This window comes from Schistocerca nitens, chromosome 6 (assembly GCF_023898315.1).
Source record: "Schistocerca nitens isolate TAMUIC-IGC-003100 chromosome 6, iqSchNite1.1, whole genome shotgun sequence".
NCBI lineage: Eukaryota > Metazoa > Arthropoda > Insecta > Orthoptera > Acrididae > Schistocerca > Schistocerca nitens.
Genome location: NC_064619.1, coordinates 184,968,810 through 184,992,032, shown reverse-complemented (window position 1 = coordinate 184,992,032; position 23,223 = coordinate 184,968,810). Strand labels below are relative to the sequence as shown.

At 39.7% G+C, this 23,223-nt stretch overlaps 1 protein-coding gene across 4 annotated transcripts in view; it reads left to right on the top strand.

Annotated features, from left to right (window-relative positions):
- LOC126262234 (membrane-bound transcription factor site-1 protease) overlaps window positions 1–18,946 on the top strand; it is a 157,777-nt gene extending 138,831 nt beyond the window's left edge. The window contains exons 11-17 of one of the 4 annotated variants that reach the window (XM_049958704.1): window positions 15,886–16,012; window positions 16,240–16,481; window positions 16,639–16,841; window positions 16,924–17,067; window positions 17,494–17,632; window positions 17,705–17,815; window positions 18,637–18,946. In XM_049958704.1, the coding sequence (XP_049814661.1) occupies window positions 15,886–16,012; window positions 16,240–16,481; window positions 16,639–16,841; window positions 16,924–17,067; window positions 17,494–17,632; window positions 17,705–17,815; window positions 18,637–18,643 (973 nt within the window). In that variant the 3' untranslated portion in view covers window positions 18,644–18,946. Of the gene's footprint in view, window positions 1–15,885; window positions 16,013–16,239; window positions 16,482–16,638; window positions 16,842–16,923; window positions 17,068–17,493; window positions 17,633–17,704; window positions 17,820–17,937; window positions 18,609–18,636 lie in introns of those variants that run through there. The other 3 variants (XM_049958705.1, XM_049958702.1, XM_049958703.1) reach the window with 3 other exon arrangements.
- The last annotated feature ends 4,277 nt before the right edge of the window (window positions 18,947–23,223 follow it).

The window sequence follows — 23,223 nt, the reverse complement described above, 5'->3', positions numbered from 1 at the left end:
GCAGACTCCTGCGAGACTTGCGGGAGTATAGTCAATAAAGTTCTGGAAGGTACCACCTTGGATATGGAGCCATAGTGACTCCAGTGTCATGGCCAGCTGCACTAGATTTCTTGGCTGAGAATCCATGGCACCATGGCACAAGCATTCCAATCGAGGTGGTCACTCAGATTCTTGATTGGGTTTAAATCCAGGGCATTTGGTGGCAATGGAAGTACAGTAAACTCATACTGGTGCTCTTCGAACCACACACGTACACTGCAAGCTGTGTAACGTGTTGCATTGCCCTGGTGCCTCACTGCTAACTGTTAACGGAGGTACGAGCATACAGAATAGGTTGCCAGATATGAGAGTGGCTCAAAGGCTCCTTAAGTAACAGAACCCAGTATGTTGTCCTCTATGCCAAGTGTTCATCAGAGACGATGATACTGTCTGGAGTGCTCAATAGAGGTGTGATAAAACCACTGTTATTTTCGTTTCAGCACAGGCTTAACATTGTTCCATAAAAACACGGGAGAACTGCCGGATATCAGTAACTTCCTGCCAGGCTTAACATTTCTGATGGTGTCATATTGTTAGCTATGGATAATTCTGAATGCTGGATGGTAGTTCCTTCCGTGGTCTGTCCCCACATACTGGAGTCCCTCCACATAGCACATTCAGGAGCATGCAGAATGGAGGCAATAGCCTGGCATCGTGCTTGCTGTCCTGATGTTGAACCACTGCTAGGCATGTGCCCCCCATTTAGTCCACCCCAGCACAACATTTCAAACTCGTGGCCACACCTTGACCAACCACTAACAAAGAGTGCATTCATGGAGCAATGTGATTGCTTTGGTTGCTAATTGTTAACACCCTCTGTAACCTTCAAATTGTGCCACAGGTCACTACCTCCACCACAGCAGTTGACATTCATGCCCTCTTCCACCATATTTCCAATAGAGGGGCACCTTCCACCCTAAGGCATTTGCTTTTCAGGATTTTTGTCACTGCAGTGGCAGCGAGCACCCAACCACCACCCATTGCTATCCCGCGACATTCAAAACTCAGGTGCACAAGATAATGACTTCAGCCGACTCGGGGGAAGTATTCACCAGCTTCTTCACCATGTACCGTTTCACCCCGTAAATGGACATAGCCCAGTCAAAATTTACACTAGCACAGACCCCGCACTATCTTCTACCTGTTGCATCTGATTCAGTAGGTCCACCACCCATGACCCCATCATTATTACTGCATGAACTTCCATTTCTTGGCTGGCACTTTCAACCGGGGCCCTGGATGGGCCCTAGATGCCACCATCAGCAAAAGGGAGGGGCAAATGTTTGAGGTTGCAGGCGGCCAGGAGCATCTGATCAGACATCAAAATCAGCTCCAACCACAACAAGACATACCGCCCCCTTCTTCCCTTCAGCTGTCGACTGGGCAAGATCTACACAACAGTGCTCAGGACAAGCCTGCTGAGCAGCCTGCCTCCTACCACTACAAACTTCGCCCTCATGATACATGTCAAAAAGAGATCAACATTGACCGGCAGCGAGACCCAAAGGAGCTAGAACCACTTCCACTCCTGAGCCACTCCCACCAACACCAGCGAACCTATTACCACATAGTCGACGAAGGTGGAGATTTTTCAGACTAAGTTGACCAGGGAGGCCGAACCATTCTTCCCATCTCCACACGTGTGGCATCCACTCCTCTGCAGGCAAGACCAGAATCTGTCAATTGGTCAGAAGTCCCAGTGACTGTGCCTCTACCTGACCTAGCTGATCACATCACGGAACTACCATGGGAGCTTTTGGCCAGGATTCTGGAAATTCTCTCTCCACTTCCTTGCTGAAGCTGGGCAATTTTCGACCGTACATGCCAGTTAAATGGGGAAGGGGTTTAATATTCAATAGTGATTACGATTCCGGGCCAGGCTAAGTAGTGGCATGAAGGACAGGTCAGGCATTCATGTTAGGACTACGTGTTGCAACCTGCATGAGCCGTGCCGCAGCAGCCACAAGCAAGCCACTGACATGACAGAGCCTGTAAATACTGCAGCCCCACTCTCGTCAGTTAGTTTCATTAGTTCCTTGAAGCCTTAGATATTTGCCATTTTTTAGTAGAGTGTTTGATCTTGCCTGTATTACATTTTCAATTCAGATTGGTCCCTGGACTTTTTGTGAATGCTTACAATGACTTGATATGTTCTGAACTTTGCGTTGGCCTCGGGAACTGCCTGTTTGTTCCACCATTTGTTACAGCCAGTGTGAGTGATCGTAGACTGTGTTCTACCTACACAGAGTGGGATAGAACAAATAGTGTACATACTGAAAAGATTGTCTTCACTTACACATTAGCTTCTTGCCTGGAGGTCTGTCTGTAGGTCGCACCATGTGATCCAGTACAATGAGTCCATCATATAGCGAATTGCTCTTGTGGCACCACTTACAACTCAAGAGACACTCTGTGCTTCGGAGTGTCGATGTGTTTCTCTTTATGAGTCTAACTTTGATTTAATAGAAAATCTGGAGAAAACAAGCTTACACAGCAGACATGTAAGAGGAAAAACTGTACAGAACTGGTATAAGGGCCCAAGTGACAGAATCAGCTGCTTGGAGTGCCAAGATGAAAGGGGCGCCAAAGGCAAAACTAGTGAAAAATTTGTACGTAGGGTGTATCGTAATTATTAGTGAAAACAATCTGTTACCACACTCACTACATTTCCATTTGTTCTTAAAGGTCTTCCCAAGAACCCAAGGAACAGTGACTGCAGTTTGAGGGAAGAATTGGGAGGAGGTGGGGGGGGGGGGGGGGCGAATGATATGCCGCTTGCATGGAAAAATGAAGGGGGAGGGACAAATGATATTTCATGTGTGTGCAAGAATGTTCCCAAACTGATCCTGAGACTATGACACATTTTACATGAGAAAGCTTCAGGTAAAGTGGGTGTTCCATACTGGCCCAAAGCAAATGTTTATCTATTAGCAATGTTTGAACAATTTCTTACAGAATATAATTGATTCTGTGCACTGTGGATTATACTTGAGGCCACCATATCACACCAGAAATACCATAACATTCCAAGCTGTGGATTGAAGCCAGTGACTTTCTAGCTTTTCAGTTAACTGTTGCTATGTGAATGGATATTGTAATCAACTCTAAATTGAAAGAATATGACCTTTCTTTCTATATCTTCACAGTGATGAAAATTGCTATATGTTGTTTGAAATACTAGTACTTCATGTCTAATGTAAACATTTTGTGGCCGACATTCCTGGGACAGTTTTGTGGAATACTGTCACCCACCTATAATGAATGAAAGTTAAATGCCGCTACAAGATAAACAGAAAACTTGCTGTCTGGTAATTAAAACTAAAAGATTGAAACAGCCTAAAAGCTTTTTCCGACTCAAGATGAATTTGTTCTGATATTATATGTGCTACTGTATTAGACTGGAAGCTGCACTGTTACATCGTGGAGATTGTCATGATGCACGTGAACAAATAACTACCACATATTCCATTACTATACACTGAGGTGACAGACGTCATGGGATAGCAATATATACATATACAAGTGGTAATAGTGTCGCATACACAAGGTATAAAAGAGCAGTGCATTGGCGGAGCTGTCATTTGTACTCAGGTGATTCATATGAAAAGGTGTCCAAAGTGATTATGGCTGCACAGTGCAAATCAACAGACTTTGAACACGAAATGGTAGTTGGATATAGATGCATGGGACATTCCATTTTGAAAATCATTAGGGAATTAAATATTCCAAGATGTTAAGAGTGTGCTGAGAATGCCAAATTTCATGCATTACTTCTCACCACAAACAACACAGTGGCCAACAGCCTCCACTTAACAACTGAGAGCAGCATTGTTTGCATAGAGTTCTCAGTGCTAAGAGACAAGCAACACCGCATGAAATAACTGAGAAAATTGGTGTGGGATGTACAACAAATGTACCTGTTTGGACAGTGCAGCGAAATTTGGCATTAGTGGGCAGTGGCAGCAGATCGACACAAAATCGCTGCAGCACCTCTTCTGGGCTTGTGACAATATTGGTTGGACCCTAGATAAATGAAAAATGGTGGCCTGGTCAGATGAATCCCAATTTCAGTTGGCAAGAGTTGATAGTAGGGTTCGAGTGTGGTGTACACCCCATGAAGCCATAGACCCAAGTTGTCAACAAGACACTGTAAGCTAATGGTGACTCCGTAAGGGTGTGGGCTGTGTGTACATGGAGTGTACTGGGTCCCCTGTTCTAACCTGACCGATCGTTGATGGATATGGTAATGTTCAGTTACTTGGAAGACCATTTGCAGCCATTCATGGACTTCATGTTCCCAGCAAACAATGGAATTTGTATGGGTGACAGTGCACCATGTAACCGGGTCACAGTTGTTCGTGATAGGTTTTAAGAACATTCTGGAAAGTCCAGGCAAATAATTTGGCCACCCAGATCACATGACATGAATCCCATCGAATATTTATGGGACATAAAATCCTGCACTGGCAACAGTTTCGAAATTCTGGATGGGTAAGGAGGCAGCAGTATTTCTGCAGGGGCTTCCAACAACTTGTTGCGTCTATTTCATATTGAGTTGCTGTACTAAACCAGGCGAAAGGAAGTCTGACATGATATTAGAAGGTATCCCATAACTTTTGTCACCTCTGTGTATAGTACTGTGTTCACCAAACATCAGTACTGTGAATTGTTTTAATTGTACAATCAGTTCCCTGCCAGATAAAGAGGACTGAAATTAAGTCCAGCTCTCTTCTGACAATTCACAGTTGGAGGATGTTGTGGTATATGTCATTTTAGTACATGATGTGTGAAATGTCCTTTGCTGAGTGGTGGTGTACCTGGCAGTATTAAAAGACACACATTGCAGAAACAACTGTTCATTTATTAACATGAACTAACTTAAGTACAATTTTTGAGAATGAATGTGATGGTGCCTAACCGCTACTCACTAAGACAAAGTCCATGCACGTACGGTGAGGAGCAGGGAGGATAAATGACAACATGGTCCTACAAAGCTTGGAGCTTGTAGGCAGTCAACAGATGAGCAGCAAGGTGCCATAACAACACGGTTCTCTGAAGCGGTGCTCATAGGAGTGGTGGGTGGAAGTCAAGTCTCAGTACCTGTCTGATGGAAGACTACATGTTCAGTGTCACATGGACACATGACAGTGCCAACACGAATAGGTGCTTGTGACTGCAACACTTTGGCAGCTGCAGGACCTCTGGTGGTAAACAGCTCAGTCGCTCTTCTCCAGGGTGAGACAGGAGACATATCTGGTCCACAAAACACATACATAAGTATGGTGGCCAAATATGTGGGGGCGCAACCACACATATACCACTCTCCTCCCCCCTTAAAATGAGATGGTGCAACCATCTCCGAGAAGTGCAGCATCCAAGTCAGGAGGCAAAACACAGCTACCAGCACAGACTGTTGCAAAAACTAAAATGAAACGACAGTACAGCCATTGTGGAAACTTGCCTTAAAAGTTACCGAGATGCCATATACTGTAACATACCTTACATCCCACAAGCATTGAATAAGACCAAAACAGTATCCAGAAAAAGAAACCCCAGAATTGACATGAACATCTGAATAAGAATGTAAGGTACAGCAAACAAGACTGCCAAGCGTGTCGTGCTGGAGAATTGACATCTGAGTCAAGAATAGAAAAAGCACATAAAAATTTCACAAGAACTTCCAATAGCTCAGCACAAGGCAGATGAATATACTGAGCTAAACTACTAAACAACACAAGAAAGCGATCCCAGCGAAAGAAACACATCATGCCCTCGTAGGGGAACAGCAGCTGGCCGTCACAGATGACAGAGAAGGCTGGGTGCAGGCAGTGATTGTGGTGAAATTTCCACAAAGGCACAACCCAATACCCAGAAGAGCAGGGGATCAGTGACACCAGTGCAGATGATGAAACCAGTAGCAACAGGGAAAGTGGCTGCTGGTATGGTGCTGGTGGGGCTGCCTGGACCAGCCGAGGAGGTGGTGGCATTGGTATCAAGAGTGCCGCCTCTGGAGGCGTCGGTTTCATTGCCAAGAGGCCAGCTGTCACGGGACCAGCGACGACTACATAGATGAGAGAGCTGGCATCAGTGTCGACAAGGCTGCTGATGACAGGAGGGCCAGCCATAACAAGACTGGTGACAATAGGACTGACAGGAAGTAAGTTGACATCATCAGTGACATGGTTGGTGATTACAAAAGGGCCGACTGCAACACAACTGGTGATGACAAGAGTGATGCCAAGAGAGTCAGTGTCCAATGGTATCACATGCAGGGGCAGTGCTTTTGGCATAGAAACTTCTGCCATAAAACTCTGTGAATATGAAACTGAGTGCTGCACAACACAGCAACATTGTAAACAACTTTATTGAAAGTGGCCCATCAGGCCCCACACAAAACACGTTGACACCCACTCTGGACACTGCCTATGATCAAGCTCACTTGAAAACTAAGGGGAAGACTCTTTGTCAGGAACCAAGAATGTGGTGTACGAATGGCTCAGACAGAGGGGACTGTTACTACAAAAATGCTCATCTAACTGTTCCACTAATAAATCACAGTCTGCTGACAAAAGTCTGGAAAAAACTGACAACACAAACGAAAGATTTCCGTTCTTGCACTTCCGATAAAGTGAGTACTGTGCTGCAGACCTAGGATGTCGTATACTCTAAGTGCATCTCCAGTTCTCTGTCTGGCTGTCAGACATCTAAAAAATTCAGCAGGAATACTGGAGCAGCAGGCTGAGATGAAGCCTTTGTATTCAAAAACTGAGTAAGCTGAGTTACACTCTGCAACAGTTTCTGAATTTGCCACTCCTGTAACTGAATAATGTGAGTCAGAGACAGCTCTGATGATTGGACAGACACAATAATGCTAATTGACATTTAAACTTGATGCGAATGTACACCACCAGCAAACCCAAACTTTTAAGTACTGAAGACAACCCAGACTAACAGCATTAGTGAGGGGAATCAAACTTGTACAACACATGAATGGACTGCCTAAACTGTGTAAAAAGTAGAACAACTACTAAAATCAACTTTCACAAAGTTGCAACAATTGAGAAACTGTAACACCATTTGTAAAATGAACACTAACCAAAATCGTATCCGTCAAATTGACAATGACACAATAAGCACAAATATGCCACCCCATCAAACTGAACTAGTACACACACAAATTACCAGTGACTGGAAAAACCCTCAAACAGTCTTGAAAACGAAACTGCGCTCCAGCAGAACTAACAAATACACTTTGAGAAACATGAAAATGCACATGAGAAACAGCTTCATCGCCATAACTGATAATGGCAGATGAGAGAAGAGCACTGATAACCACACGAATCCATTATTCACGTCGCCATTATCAAAGTGTCTTTTGCCAAAGGTCTAGCCGGCAGTATTTAAATACACACATGGCAATAACAATTGTTTATTTATTAACATGGACCAACTAAGTACAACTTCCAAGAGCCAATGTCCACACTACTAGATAATAACTGAAATGTCAATCGTTGATGATGCCTAATAGGTCCTCACTAGATGAAGTCCATGCACATAATGGCGAGGAGCATGGAGTATAGACACTGACATGGTCCTATGAAGGTGGGAGCTTGTAGGTAGTCAACTGATGAACAGCAAGATGCCATAAAAACACGGTCCCATGAGGCGATGAGCTCGTGGGCAGTACACATGCAGCTTCTGCAAGTGATGCCCTCGGAAGCAGCAGATGGAAGTCCAGCAACATATGGTGCTCATGGTGTGGCCAAGCCAATGCCATGTTGGGTGGCAGCAGTGGCAGCCACTGATGATCCATAGTGAAGCTCAGTATTCATCTTTTGGATTTTTTTTAAGTACACTCCAAGCCCAAAGCAGAGCAGCTGAGTCTCTGTGCAAAAGCATCTTAAATAAAACTTTTGAGTTTTATTGTTGTAAATTTGTACCTTAGCTGCTTTTATTTTTAAGATTTTCTTGAAAGACAGAGTATGAGCTAATTGTTATTCTTAAATACTTGTGGTGCTGTGTTGTGCCTTGGAGCATTGACATTAAAAGGCATCTGGAAGACAGTGTTGTCCATCTTGTTGTTTATATGAAAGCATCTACATCCATACTCTGCAAACTACTGTGAAGTGTACGGCAAAGTGTACTTCCCATTGTACCAGTTATTAGGGCTTCTTTCCACTCCACTCACGTATGGATCATGGGAAAGATGACTGTTTAAATGCCTTGTGTGTGGTTTTATTAATCTACTCTTGTTCTCTCAAAGCCTAGAGCAGGGCTTAACAACTGGCCGGTTTTGAGCGCGAGTACTCGCGTGTGCTCAGGCACGTGCTCGCGAGCAGGTACAAGGTCGCTGAGTAGGTAGGGAGGGGAGGGAGGGGAAATGCATGCGCACATTTGAATAGGGCCTATTGAATTCGCGCCGACTGTGTAACGTTTAAAGTACTACGATCAGCTCTAACAGTCACTTCGCTGGTTAAGAATCATGTCAAGTCGCCGTTGTGTAACTCCAACCATACCTACAGAGGTAGGTGTAGACAGGACACAACAAACTTTCAATAGGAAATTGAAAAAGAATGTAGGAAAGTCATCGAAAAGGAAGAAAGTTTTGTTGTTAGGCAGTTCTCATACCAGAGGTGTGTCACAAATTTTTTCAAACCAAGTGCTAGTCTGGATCAGGTGACAGAGGATTTAGGTTCACTCTGTAAAGGATTTACCAGGGAAGACACCGTGGTTATTGTGGGAGGGCCAGGGAACAGCATCGACAGAGATCCTGGGTACAGTATAGAGTGTGACCTGGTAAAGATTGCGTCAGCATCGAGACACACCAATGTTGAATTTGTATCTGTCCTGAGACGCCATGACCGGCCTCATTTGAACTCTTCTGTTGGGAGAGTTAATTTGGAGTTGGAACGGCTGCTTGGGTCGGGTGCGGGGGCTCATATTGGTGTGGTTCCTGTTGATTATCTCAGTAGGTGGGACTATACCAGGCACGGCCTACATCTCAACAGGAAAGGGAAGGGGAAACTGGCTGGGGTAATAGCAGGAAATTTAAGGGGGGGAGGCACTGCCATGAATGGTAAAATACCAGTGGTTACAGGTGTTGGAGCAGCACCTTTTTTAGGATAGGTAAGACAGAAAGATGTCAAGTTCTACGAGAGGTTAGGATTGAAACAAATCTTCAGTTTAGGAAAGAAATTAAACAGCACAATTCTAGCACATTGGATCACCAATCACAGCTGTCAATTATAAATTTTCACCAATCACCAGAAATTTTATCTCCACCAAGTTGTATCTCAGGCCTAGGTAATTGCATTGATGAATTAAAGTCACCCAACCCAGTTGACATAATCTGCCTCTCTGAACACCATGTGACCACTGGTATAGGAACTAGGCCTAAGCACAATGAGAAACTCAGACAGGAGAGTACTGCAAATGTTAGAATAAGGAAAGGTTCTCATAAAAGCATAATTAAAAATAATGTAAGTATATTTCATCAAAATATTGGGAGTTTAAAGAATAAAGTAGATGAGCTTCTGGTTTGTTTAGAAGAGTTAGAAGCTGAGAATGAAATAGATATACTATGCCTGTCTGAGCATCACATTGTTACTGATATGGATAAGGTAAATGTAAGTGGATATAAGCTCTCTGCACATGTAATGAGAGAAAATATTGAGAAAGGAGTTGCCATATATGTCAAAAGTTATCATTGTGCAAAAAGTATAGAAACAAAAACGTTTTGTGTAGAGAAACATATAGAAGCATGTGCCTGTGAGCTTAAATTAAATAAAGGCACATTTATAATTGTAACTGTATATAGGTCCCCATCAGGAAATTTTCATCTATTTCTGAAAAATTTGGACTCCTTGTTGTGCTATCTGTCAGACAGAGGGAAGCAAATTATTATTTGTGGGGACTTCAATGTAGATTCTCTTAAAGAGGGTAATAGGAAAAATGACCTTGAAGTATTACTTGGTTCTTTCAATTTGACACCCGTTATTGATTTTCCTACTCAGGTGGTAAAGGATAGCAGCTCACTGATAGATAACTTCTTTATAGACCAAGATAAGTTTAACCAGATAAATGCTCAGCCTGTTGAGAATGGTCTTTCTGATCATGGTGCACAGCTAGTTACAATATATGACATAGCTCCATTCAGCAATACTAAACAGTCCTCCAAAGTAGTACGTTCAGTCAACGATTTAACAATTGCAAATTTCAGGGAAAGCCTACAGCAGTTAGACTGGGATGAGGTGTACCATGAACCTGATGCCAATTTAAAATATAATTTATTTCATGACATTTTTGTAAATGCATTTGAAAACTGCTTCCCCAAGAAAATAGTTAAATATACTCGTAAGAAACCTTGTAGCAAACCATGGCTTACTAAGGGTATAAAAATATCTTGTAACCGGAAAAGGGAAATGTATCTGACAGCAAGAAAGAGTAGTGACCCAGAAACTATCAAACATTATAAAAACTACTGTGTTATATTAAGAAAAGTTATTAAAAAATCCAGGAGTATGTGTATCATGTCTGAAATCAGCAACTCTGATAATAAAATTAAAACAATTTGGAATATTATTAAACGAGAAACAGGTCAACCAAGGGCAGAGGAAGACAGTATTACCATCAAATTGAATGAAAACTTTACGAACAAAAAGTCAGAAGTTGAAAATATTTTTAATAATCATTTTCTAAATGTTGTGGATTTAGTAGGATCCAGGTCTTCGTTAGAAGATGCTAGGCTGTTAATGGAAGAGGCCATACCTATGCAATTTGATACAATTGAAATCTCACCCACTTCTCCCTCTGAAATTACGAAAATAATAAACTTGCTTAAAAGCAAAAACTCACATGGAATTGATGGCATTTCCAGCAAAATACTAAAAGCTTGTTCTCAACAGATAAGTAAGATTCTCAGCCACCTGTGTAATAGCTCTCTGGAACAGGGCATTTTCCCTGATAGACTGAAATATGCTATTGTTATACCTTTGCATAAAAAGGGGGATAGATCTGATGTCAACAATTACCGTCCAATCTCCCTTCTAACAGCCTTATCCAAAATTTTTGAGAAAGTAATGTATTCAAGAGTAGCTTCACATATGTGTAAAAATGAAGTACTAACAAAATGTCAGTTTGGTTTCCAGAAAGGTTTTTCAACAGAAAATGCCATATATGCTTTCACCAGTCACATTTTGAATGATATGAATAACCGAACATCACCCATTGGGATTTTTTGTGATCTCTCAAAGGCTTTTGATTGTGTAAATCATGAAATTCTGCTAGACAAGCTCAAGTATTGTGGCATGAGTGGGACAGTGCACAAATGGTTTAATTCGTACCTAACTGGAAGAGTGCAGAAAGTTGAAATAAGTAGTTCTCATAACATGCAAAGATCAGCACATTCCTCAAACTGGGGAACTATCAAGAATGGGGCTCCACAAGGGTCAGTCTTGGGTCCTTTGTTGTTCTTATTATATATTAATGACTTGCCATTCTATATTCATGAAGAGGCAAAGTTAGTTCTCTTTGCTGATGATACAAGTATAGTAATCACACCTGACAAACAAGAGTTAACTGATGAAATTGTCAATACTGTCTTTCAGAAAATTACTAAGTGGTTCCTTGTAAACGGACTCTCACTGAATTTTGATAAGACACAGTACATACAGTTCCGTACAGTGAATGGTATGACGCCATTAATAAATATAGACCTTAATCAGAAGCATATAGCTAAGGTAGAATATTCCAAATTTTTAGGTGTGTCCATTGATGAGAGATTAAATTGGAAGAAACACATTGATGATTTGCTGAAACGCTTGAGTTCAGCTACTTATGCAATAAGGGTCATTGCAAATTTTGGTGATAAACATCTTAGTAAATTAGCTTACTACGCCTATTTTCACTCATTGCTTTCATATGGCATCATATTTTGGGGTAATTCATCACTGAGGAATAAAGTATTTATTGCACAAAAGCGTGTAATCAGAATAATAGCTGGAGTCCACCCGAGATCATCCTGCAGACATTTATTTAAGGATCTAGGGATATTCACAGTAGCTTCTCAGTAGATATACTCTCTTATGAAATTTGTTATTAACAACCAAACCCAATTCAAAAGTAATAGCAGTGTGCATAACTACAATACTAGGAGAAAGGATGATCTTCAATATTCAAGATTAAATCTAACTTTGGCACAGAAAGGGGTGAATTATACTGGCACTAAAGTCTTTGGTCACTTACCAAATAGTATCAAAAGTCTGACAGATAACCAACAAGTATTTAAGAAGAAATTAAAAGAATTTCTGAATGACAACTCCTTCTACTCCATAGAGGAATTTTTAGATATAAATTAAGGAAAAAAAATATTAAAAATAAATAAATAAATAAAAATAAAAATAAAAAAATAAAGAAAAACAAAAAACACAATAAAATAAAGTCGTTATATTAACTTAAGTATGTTGTTAAATTAACCTAATTATGTCATGTATTGGAAAATTCGACTCGTTCCACATCATTACGAAATATCGTATTCATGATCCATGGAACTTGTATTAATCTAATCTAATCTAATCTAAAACCAACCATACTTTCGCAGTTTAACCCCCATTGGGAGGAATTGTATCCGTTTACAGAAAAAGATGGTGTTGCAAAATGTTTAGTACGTCACAAAATGCTGAATTCTTTTAGGAAATTTAATTTGCAGCGACATTATATGTCATACCACGCGAAAGACTACGGAAGTGGAAAATCGTGCACAGGAAGTTATTAAACTTAAAAGGTAGCTATCCGAAGAAGATATGGACGACGAAGAAAAATCAACTGAGGCAGCTCTCAGAGTGAGTTACAAAATTGCTTTGCTTTTAGCAAAATCCCTGCGCCCCCTCACTGATGGCGATTTAATAAAAAAATGTTTCGTAGTTGCAGCGGAACATTTGTGTCCATCTCAAGTTGAACAGTTTTGGATTGTGCCATTATCTAACATGACCATTATGCGTCGCATACAGGACATGGCAGACGACGTCCAGAGCCAGCTTGCAAATATCTGTAAAGATTTTATGGCGTATTCTCTAGCTCTGGACGAAAGTGTTGATATCACTGGAACAGCGCAGCTTGCCATATTTATTAGAGGTGTTAATAGAGATTTTCAGGTGAGGGAGGAGCTCCTCGATGTAGTAGCCATGAAGAACACTACAACCGGAGGTGATATTTTAAGTAGTGTTGAAGAAAGTGTTGAAAATATAGAATTGTCATGGAATTCTTTAGTTTCAGTGTCTACAGACGGTGCACCAGCGATGACAGGGAAAAAAATCAGATTTCGTTGCGCTGTTGAAGGAGAAAATGCAAAACTGACCGTGCCGAATGAAATAAGGGGCGTTCACTGTGTGATCCATCAGGAAAACTTATGTGCAAAGAGTATCACTCTAAAAAATGTGATAAGTGGTGTTGTTCGTACAACCAATTATATAAGGAAGCCCGGGCTATAACACAAGCAATTTAAAAGCTTTCTTGAGGATGTAGAAAGCCAGTATGGTAGCCTGCCTTATTACAGCGAGGTCCGCTGGCTTAGTCGTGGCGAATTATTAAATCGATTTTTTTGCCTATTAGATTAGATAAATATGTTCATGGAAATAAATAACATGTGTGTTCCTGAATTGAAAAAGCCTTCATGGAAATGTGATCTCGCGTTCTTACCAGATCTAACTAGCCGTCTGAATGCTTTGATCATTTCACTACAAGGTAAAGATCTGCTAATTACTCATTTCATAGATCGAATACGAGCTTTTAAAATGAAATTGACACTTTGTGTGAGTCAGCTGGAAACAGGAATTCTAGCTCATTTTCCTAAATTATCATCCATGCAAGATGTTCACAAAGACTGCGAATCTTATTCACATAGTTTAGTTGCCCTTAAGGAAGTCTACCAGCTCGTGGTCGTGCGGTAGCGTTCTCGCTTCCCACGCCCGGGTTCGATTCCCGGCGGGGTCAGGGATTTTCTCTGCCTCGTGATGCCTGGGTGTTGTGTGATGTCCTTAGGTTAGTTAGGTTTAAGTAGTTCTAAGTTCTAGGGGACTGATGACCATAGATGTTAAGTCCCATAGTGCTCAGAGCCATTTGAACCTTAAGGAAGGATTTGATCAACTCTTTCAAGATCTGACAGCACTAGATAGTGATTTTGATCTGTTCTCCTCTCCATATTCAGCGAATATAGAAGAAATTCGTCCTGAGCTGCAACTAGAAATTATTGACCTGCAGTGTGACAGAGAATACAGAGACAAATTTCAGAACAAGAAAAACGTTTTGGAATTCTACAGACACTTCCTTCAGGATAGACTTCCTCGTTTGCACAAACTAGCGGCTACAATAATATCAATGTTCGGTTCCACGTATGTTTGTGAACAACTGTTCTCTGCAATGAAATGTAACAAGACGCGCCTGAGAAACGCATTGTCTGATCAAAATTTAAACTGCACGCTGGGCCTACAATGTACGAGAACAATTACTCCAAACATAGACGCAATTGTAAAGGGCAAAAAGTACAAGATAACCGAGAATCCCACACTTCAGTGGCACCTTTTATTGTGTAACAGTTCACAAATTAATACGAATGTAGAGGCATACACTAAGCTAATAAAATTATGTGGCACGTGTAGATTCTCCTTTATTTGTTTCATTTGTCGCAGTAATAATTCGTGAGTGATATACCTGCAGGTGGCCGCGGATTTACATTGACTGACGGCAGCTATTGTGTGCCCCACGTGACTCTCCCCACTCTCCGCTCTGGTCCGGTAGTGGGGGGGTAGCGTGCTCGCGCTGCTCGGTGCTCGCGCTGCTCGGTGCTCGCGCTGCTCGGTGCTCGCGCCTTGCTGCTCACAGCTTGCTCCGCGAGCACGTATGTTGTGAAGCCCTGGCCTAGAGAAATGATACATAGGAGATTGTAGTACATTCCTGGAATCATTATTTAAATCCAGTTGCTGAAACTTTATAATTAGGCTTTCTCAGGATAGTTTGCCTCTATCTTCAAGTGTGTTCCTGGTCAAATCAGTATTTCTGTTACTTAGTTGTTGTCTTCATTTCCAAAAATAATTGTTTAAAAGAGTATAATGTTCAGGTAGTATAGTCTCAATTTGCTGAAGGCTTATAGGTGTTATTGCAAATGTAGGTCTCATGATGATTACAGAACTTTATAGATGGCAAGGCAGATATGTATAGGTTTAAAGGAAGGGGTGTCAGTGCAAATCGTTGTAGAAATCAATTATTAGTTGTCTTTCCTATGAAAGTGGGAGGGAACAACCTTGTTCATGTACTGTATGACTTCTACAAGTCCCATCTCTATAAATTTATAAATGAGCCTCTCTCTCCTCTTCAGACTGTATCATTAGCACCATTAAGGTTGTAGAAAACTGACAAAGTCTCAGTGTTTGAGTCCTCTTGCAACAAAAGTTATTAGCTCAAGCAGCTGGCTGCATCAACTGTTCGAGTAATACTAGATGTGAAAGTGCTAGATCAAATAGACATACAAATACGCCATTGGTAAAATCTTACCAGTGGAGGAGATTAGTTGATGGAACTTGTCAGAAAACATCCAGAATTTAATAACAGAAATAATAAAGGTCAAATAATTTAAAGGACATGAAGACCAATATATACAAAATACAGTATTTAAATTTTATTTGTAAACTATTTGATGATGAAGTAATTAGCAAAAGCTTTAAATGGTGTAAGACCACACCAAATCTGTGAAAGAAAAAGAAATAGAAATGACTGAAAAATTGTATTTGCTCTTTTCAAATTTTGATCTATATCTGGTCTGGTAAAATTTAGCAAGTCATTGTTTCGTTCCAGCAAACGTATTTTGTGGGATCAGTATCATAACTTACGGTATCCCTCAGGATATTTTCCTCGTGATAATCTACGCATGAAGAATGATCCGTTAGATTGGAATGGTGATCATATTCACACAAATTTCAAGGTAACTCACATAAACATTGCTTCCATTTACATATTAATGGGCTTCCTGTGTTTATAGATTTCTATACTTCATGAGAGCTATGATATTTGTCAACTTCTTAATTAAAAATAAAAACAAGACAAAAATTTTATTAAAGTTCCATTTGCACTGGATGAGCACCAGCTGTGGTACAAAATATAATATAATTCAGCTTTGTCTGGCTAAATGTGAATTATTATTGTTTTTAGGATATGTATCAACATTTACGCAACAATGGATACTATGTGGAAGTATTAGGGTCTCCTTTTACATGTTTTGATGCATCTCAGTATGGTACAGTCTTACTAGTTGATGCAGAAGAAGAATATTTCCCTGAAGAATTTGCTAAACTAAAAAGAGACGTGGATAATGGACTTTCTCTCATTGTATTTGCAGATTGGTACAATGTTACAGTAATGAAGAAAGTAAAGTTCTATGATGAAAATACAAGGTAAGATTTTGCTTCAGGTTGTGTGCCTCACGAGTTTAATTTACAGTGAGATGTAGTTACTGTACTATTAAAGTACACGGGGATTCTAATCGTTTTCAGAATATGTTAGTAGGATACTGATTGTTCTATTATAGTCTACTTTTCCCATTTTTCTCAGACAGTGGTGGATGCCAGACACAGGTGGAGCAAATATACCTGCAATTAATGACCTGCTGTCTTCGTGGGGAATTGCCCTTGGAGACAGAGTCTTTGAAGGCCAGTACACCATTGGTGACCATGACATGTACTATGCTTCTGGTACATCCATTATTAGGTTTCCAGAAAATGGAACTGTTATATTTCAAAAGCTGAAAGACCAAGGTTTGTTGTTTTAATTAAACATGAATGTTTGAGCTACTATAAAAATATTTTATTGTTAACTTATTATTACATTATATCATAGGGCATGAAGTACTTGTAGAAGATTCCAGTGTGTCAGAGAATGTGCCAATTCTGGGATTGCTTCAAACAAAGGCTTCAGAAAAAAGTGGCCGCATTGTGATCTACGGAGATTCAAACTGTTTAGATAACAGTCACTTGGAGAAAGGTATGCTTTTTTTTACATTAAATTGTACTGCTCAGCCATCATTCTGTTGGTACATTTCTGTTGTGGTTTGATGTTTTTGTTGAACTTCCTTTAATAATGATTATGCTCAGCTTTGTAGATGCTGTAACAGAAGAGGTGGCTTTTATATTTGTAACTGGGCCAAATAAATATAAATTTCTGGCTTTGACTTACATTCCAATGTTGCATTTGAAAAAAATATTTCATCATAACTGCCTAGTAATGCTTGACATTTGCAGTAAGAGACAGTTGTTTTAGTTGGAAAGCAAGTGCTAAATAATGAAAAATGAGTCTTATAGCAGACATAGCTAACTCCTCAAAATGTTAAAACTTATGAGTACTAAGTTTATTTTTTTAAAGAAAATTGTTAGAATTAAATTTGAAATAAATATTTGTACTTCCATACAGATTGTTTTTGGATGTTAAGTGCCCTTCTGGAATTTACATCAACTGGGCACCTTCCCACAGTTTTCAAAGAACGCCAAACAGAATTCAGAAATAAGGCAACAGACCTTCCACAGAGAATGGAGGGAAACCATCTCCACAGGTAATAATTTGATTTATTATAATGTTCTGTGTTGCTGTGATATTTAGTTATTGATAGCAAAATTTTGTACAGGTATTCCAAAGTTCTGGAAAATCGTATGGGAAGTCTACAAACAAGAGACCTGCCACCTTGCCCAACTCTTGTTTGGGCACAGCCAGTTCCACTGAATCAATCTGCTCCAACGTACGTAAGTTCAGATATAGTTTGAATGTCGGTGCCCAAGTTTATAACAAAAAATACATAGCAATAAATTATGAGTTTGAATCAATGGATTATTGGATGTTTTATTATTCTCCTCCTCATAGCAATCTGTATAAGTCACAGAAGCTCCTCTCTTTGGCCCATGAGGACCAGCAACAGTTGTGGAACTTTGGGTTACCTCCAAGAGGTGGTCCAGGTGTTCTGTCAGACATCCTTTCTGAAGAACAAGGGGGGTGGCGAAACGACCTTTCAGGCCTTGGCAACTACGAGGAAGATGGCCTGTCATTACTGCCACCTCTTGCACTGATGTTCATGTCTTGTACAGTAGTGTTCCTAGCATTCCGATTTTACCGTCAACGCACAAGATCTAGAAGGAAACGTCCTCTACGTCTTAGAAAATTTGCAACAGCCCTGAGTGTGAACCGTGTGCCAGCTGTATGATATGTGTAGGCAAGCAGTTAGTCTTCCAAACTGTAGTATTTTTATGACTTAAAAGTATTCTTTTGTACATACATACATATATATATTTTTTAATTTGTCACGTGGAGGAAGTTTTTAATGTATATTTAACAGGCAGGATTTTTGTTAGTTATTTGGTAGGTCTCTTCTCAGTATTACTTGCCTGTGTAGGTAATTATATTAGCATAATGATATCTAAACTTCATAACATTTTCCCAAAACTCTTCTTTTTTGTGATTGCGAAATGCGTACGTGTGAACTCCAAATGTATATCCTACGTACATTTTTTCCCCCTATTGAATGTGTTCAGTAAAACTGATCTCGTGTTTCTTTTATTATTGCAGTAAATGAAAGTTAAGTTGGCAGAATACTTATACTGGAATGTGAGAGTAACAGTGTTCAAACTGAATGAAACAAAAAAATCGTCTCCTGTGTCTGGACAAATGCAACATGAAATGGATGGAAATTAACTAAAATTGGTTACAAAACTTTGTTTGCTATGTCACAATGAAGCTTTTAGAATCAGTTTTAATAATATTGCTGAAATGGCACTGTGAAGGGAAAAATAACGGACAAAGGTGATCTTTCCAAATAACATAAACTACACAAATATTGTAATACAAAATAAATGGAAATACAGTGGAAAAACTAAAACGTTTCGTTCATTAATGTAGTTAGTTTGGAGTCCCAGTGCTAACTATTGTCTAAATCGTACACCAACTCCCCTTCGTAAATCAATCGACATTAAGAATTTATATTGTTATATTACTGCTCGACTGTAACAATCACGCATTGATGTGAAACTGATTTCATTTTATGATTATTGAGTTTCTTATAGTATTGTGTCTGTGTTTTATTCATTACTTGGTGCAAAACAGTTTTACTGTGTTTTGTGTAATGGTAACATTGTTGATAATCTTTCCTGAAGTCTGCTGAAACTTGTGAGAGAGAAATATTAGCGTTTGCTGGTATGAACATGAACATGTCCATTGGTGTTAATGCGTTTTTTTAAGGAATATAATTTTATGCAGAAAGCTCATCAGATTTCACTTGAACTGTTTGAGACACACTAGAATTAAACTTCAGTTCTGTATTATTATTATTATTATTAGTTTTTAATGTCTTAATAGAAAGAAAGTTCCTATTTTTAATAGACTAATTTGCTAACTGTTCTCTCAAAATAGGTTGTAAATAAATGTTTCTGTTCTTTCTTGTGTATAATATGTTTTATCATCTTTAAGAGTGAAATTGTGTGCCATTATAGATCATAGCTGTCATAAGTCACCAAGAAACGTGCTTCGTATCAGATGTAACAATAATTCGAAATGGAGAAAGAAGTTTTGTACGAACAATTTGTATTACATTATGTGTGAAGTTAATTCAAAAGAAGTGTTTTAGTAGAATTTTAAATGATGAAAGTTCAAGAAATTTAATTGAGAGAGTATTACCTTTAATCATACTTTTTTGTACCTCAGAACATTCCTTTACTGTACATTACAAGTTGCAAAACATCCCAGATTTTAATGTACATTTTGGGTGATTGGGTGCTATTTCATTCTACAATATAATCACGGTTGAGCAAAATGAATTTTGCTTACCATAGCTTGGTCTGTTGTCTGACTTGTGTTAACATACGATATAAAGGATAAGATGGTGTTCTTCGTGAACATTAAAATGAATGAAACTTCCTGGCAGATTAAAACTGTGTGCCAGACCGAGACTCGAACTCGGGACCTTTGTCTTTCTAAGGCAAGTGCTCTACCAAAGGTCCCGTGTTCGAGTCTCTGTCCGGCACACAGTTTTAATCTGCCAGGAAGTTTCATATCAGCGCACACTCTGCTGCAGAGTGAAAATCTCATTCTGCGTTAAAATGAATGCTTTGAAAGTTTGTCTTAACTTTGTTATTAATACATATTTTCCCATAACAACATATTTAATATAAAAGGATGATCGTTATTCATTTTACTTTTGGGTAGTGAAAGAAGAGTGCACAGCTGTTCAAACAAAACACATATGTCCTCAAGATCATCTAGGTTATTGAACATAAAATGCAGTAATTTTTTTTTCTTTTAATGTCATTAGTAGTGTGTTGTCATTGGCTGCCAGTGACAGTTACACTGTTGCAAGTCCGAAGATACACTGCTATTGATTTTGTGGCTTGTTTTTGTCACCTTTGTAGTTGAATTCTTCTTTGAGCAGGTCAGAAATCATGACGGGGGACAGTTAGTAGTGTTGATGAGGAATAATTGTGAAGTGTGGTGCAATGGAGGTTTCAGGACTACCTTGCCTCACAAAATTATGTTCAGGTATGCCAAGTAATGCATTTATCAGTACAACTTTTCTTGTTGTTATAATTCAACAAATTTCCTTTGCTTTTCAGTAGTAATATAAGTAAGAGAAATTCATTTTCCAATGCCCTTATTAACATGTTGTACCAAACGATTGACTTAGGTGGGAAACTTACTTTTTTTAAAAATATTGCTTTAAATCTCAAGAGAGACAGTCTTCATTGTAGTTGAAGAAGGTGAATTTGGAAATTACTCATATCTAACTCCTTCAGAAGTTTTATACTGGTATTTACCATTTCATATTTTTACTTGTTATATGAAATTGGTGTCTTTATGTTTAGTTATAGCTTTTGTAACAGATTAAACAGAAGAAACAATTTATACCAACAAAAGTAAAGTCTGAATGAAATACATGAGCCAAACACTATGACCACATGCTGAAAAGTGCATGGGTCCACCTTTGGAAAGCAATACAACAATGGTTCTGTATGGCACGTATTTGATGAGGTTGATAGATTGATGAAGGGATGTGGCACCAAAATGCTTGTGCACAGGCCACACAATTTCTGTGAATTACAGGTCAGTGGTTAGTGGGTGTGGAACTGATGCCCAATAGTATCCCAGATATCTTCCATAGGTCAGGTGAATTTGGTGGCCAAGACACCAACATGAGTTAAGTATCATGCTCCTCAAACTACTGTAGCATGATTCTGGCCTTGTGACACAGAGGTTATCCTGCTGGGAGTGCCCTTGCTGTTGGGGAAGACATCAGGCATGAAGGGATGCTGGTGGTCCACAATGATATTCACATAGACCACAACTGCTATGGTTCCTTTGATTACTAATACAGACCCTGTGGAAGCCCAGACATCTCCCACAGTATAACATAGTTGACACCACCCCCCCCCCCCCACCCCCACCAGGCTACATCTTTGAAGCAGTGCATGTTTCAAGCAGCCTTACACCTATATGATGGCGTATCCAGACACAGCCATCAACCTGGTGTACCGTATTTACTCGAATCTAAGCCGCACTTTTTTCGGGTTTTTGTAATCCAAAAAACCGCCTGCGGCTTAGAATCGAGTGCAAAGCAAGCGGAAGTTCTGAAAAATGTTGATAGGTGCCGCCACAACTAACTTCTGCCGTCGAATATATGTAGCGCTACACAAGCATGCTTTGTGGGCACAAAGATAAATACTGGCGCCAAAACCTCTGCATCAGTAAATAAATTTAAAAAAAAGGTAGAAAACGAGCTTTTTTTTTCTCCGCCCCGAGTTTTGACCACTGCATTTTCATACATTATCCAACGAAGTAAATACAAATTCCGTATTGTTCATCTTCGATTGTAGCAGAATTTCAGTGTACTACGAAAATCCGACTGGCAAGACTGTTAGGGATGTTTGTCAATATGGCCAACTCTACGTTCCGAGTATTTTCCTACCTGTGAGAAGAGATGGTTGCTAATAGGAACCTGATGAAATGTGAATCACATGCAGTATTCTCTTCACCATAAGAATAATACGAATATAAGCATTTTGCCATGTATTCTTTCGTGTTTGTTGCTATCTCATTTAAATCCTGTCTGCGTAATAAACTACGAAACTAGAGTGAGACAACAGCAAACGCGGAAGAATATACGTATCGTGTCATGTTTATATTCGTATTATTCTTATGCCTAATAGTGATACAGTCAGAAATGAAGCACGGCAACTGACTAGATTTTAAATGTAAGATGACTAATTTCTGTGCAGAATTTGATGTACTAAAGAAGCGGCCGCAAAGATTTTCAAAAGGAGGAAAATTTTCACAAAACTCTCGTTCAGAACATGTTCTATCATACGCATGTTCTATCATACGCATTTGGTTCTTGTTGATCATTATCAAAGAAAGCAGCAGTGTAAGTAACAACAAATAGCAGTCTCTTGCCATTGTTTCGCTAATGAGACGATTCCTCTTTTTTTTTTTTTTTTTTTTAAGCGGCGGTAGCGCGCTCAAAGCAAGTCATGCCGCGAGCGGCGACAGGCCGTAAACACGCACTATCAAAATGCGACAAACAATGCATTACACAGTACAGTAATGCATTTTCAGCTTAGAGTGACGTAAACACCTATAACAAAGAAAACGGCACTTATCAGATCAAAGCAAAATAAGCAATCGATTCAAACCAGACGAAGCACGTGAAAAAGGAAGGGTACCCGTATAAATACGGACGGAGCGCCTGACGCATAGCAATGGCTACCTGGTAAAGCTTAACTGCTAAGCTTACGACTCGAACCAAACTACTGTAGCTGTATCGTCTTTCATTCGACCTAAATTGTGTCTCATATTACAATGGACCAACTTTGTTTCGATTTGGAGGTGCGGCCTAAAACTTTTCTCTCCCCTTGAATTTCGAGTCTCAAATTTCAGGTGCGGCTTAGATTCGGGATTTTTTTTTTTTTTCCTTATTTCGAGTCTCATTTTTCAGGTGTGGCTTAGATTCGAGTAAATACGGTATCAAGAAACATGATTCATCTTACCATGAAACACATTTATGTTGATATGTGGTCCATTTTGATGATCCCATGACCTCTGCAGTTATGAATGACGATGTTGTTGGGTCAACGTGGGAACATGAAGGAGATCTGCTTTAAAGCCCCATGT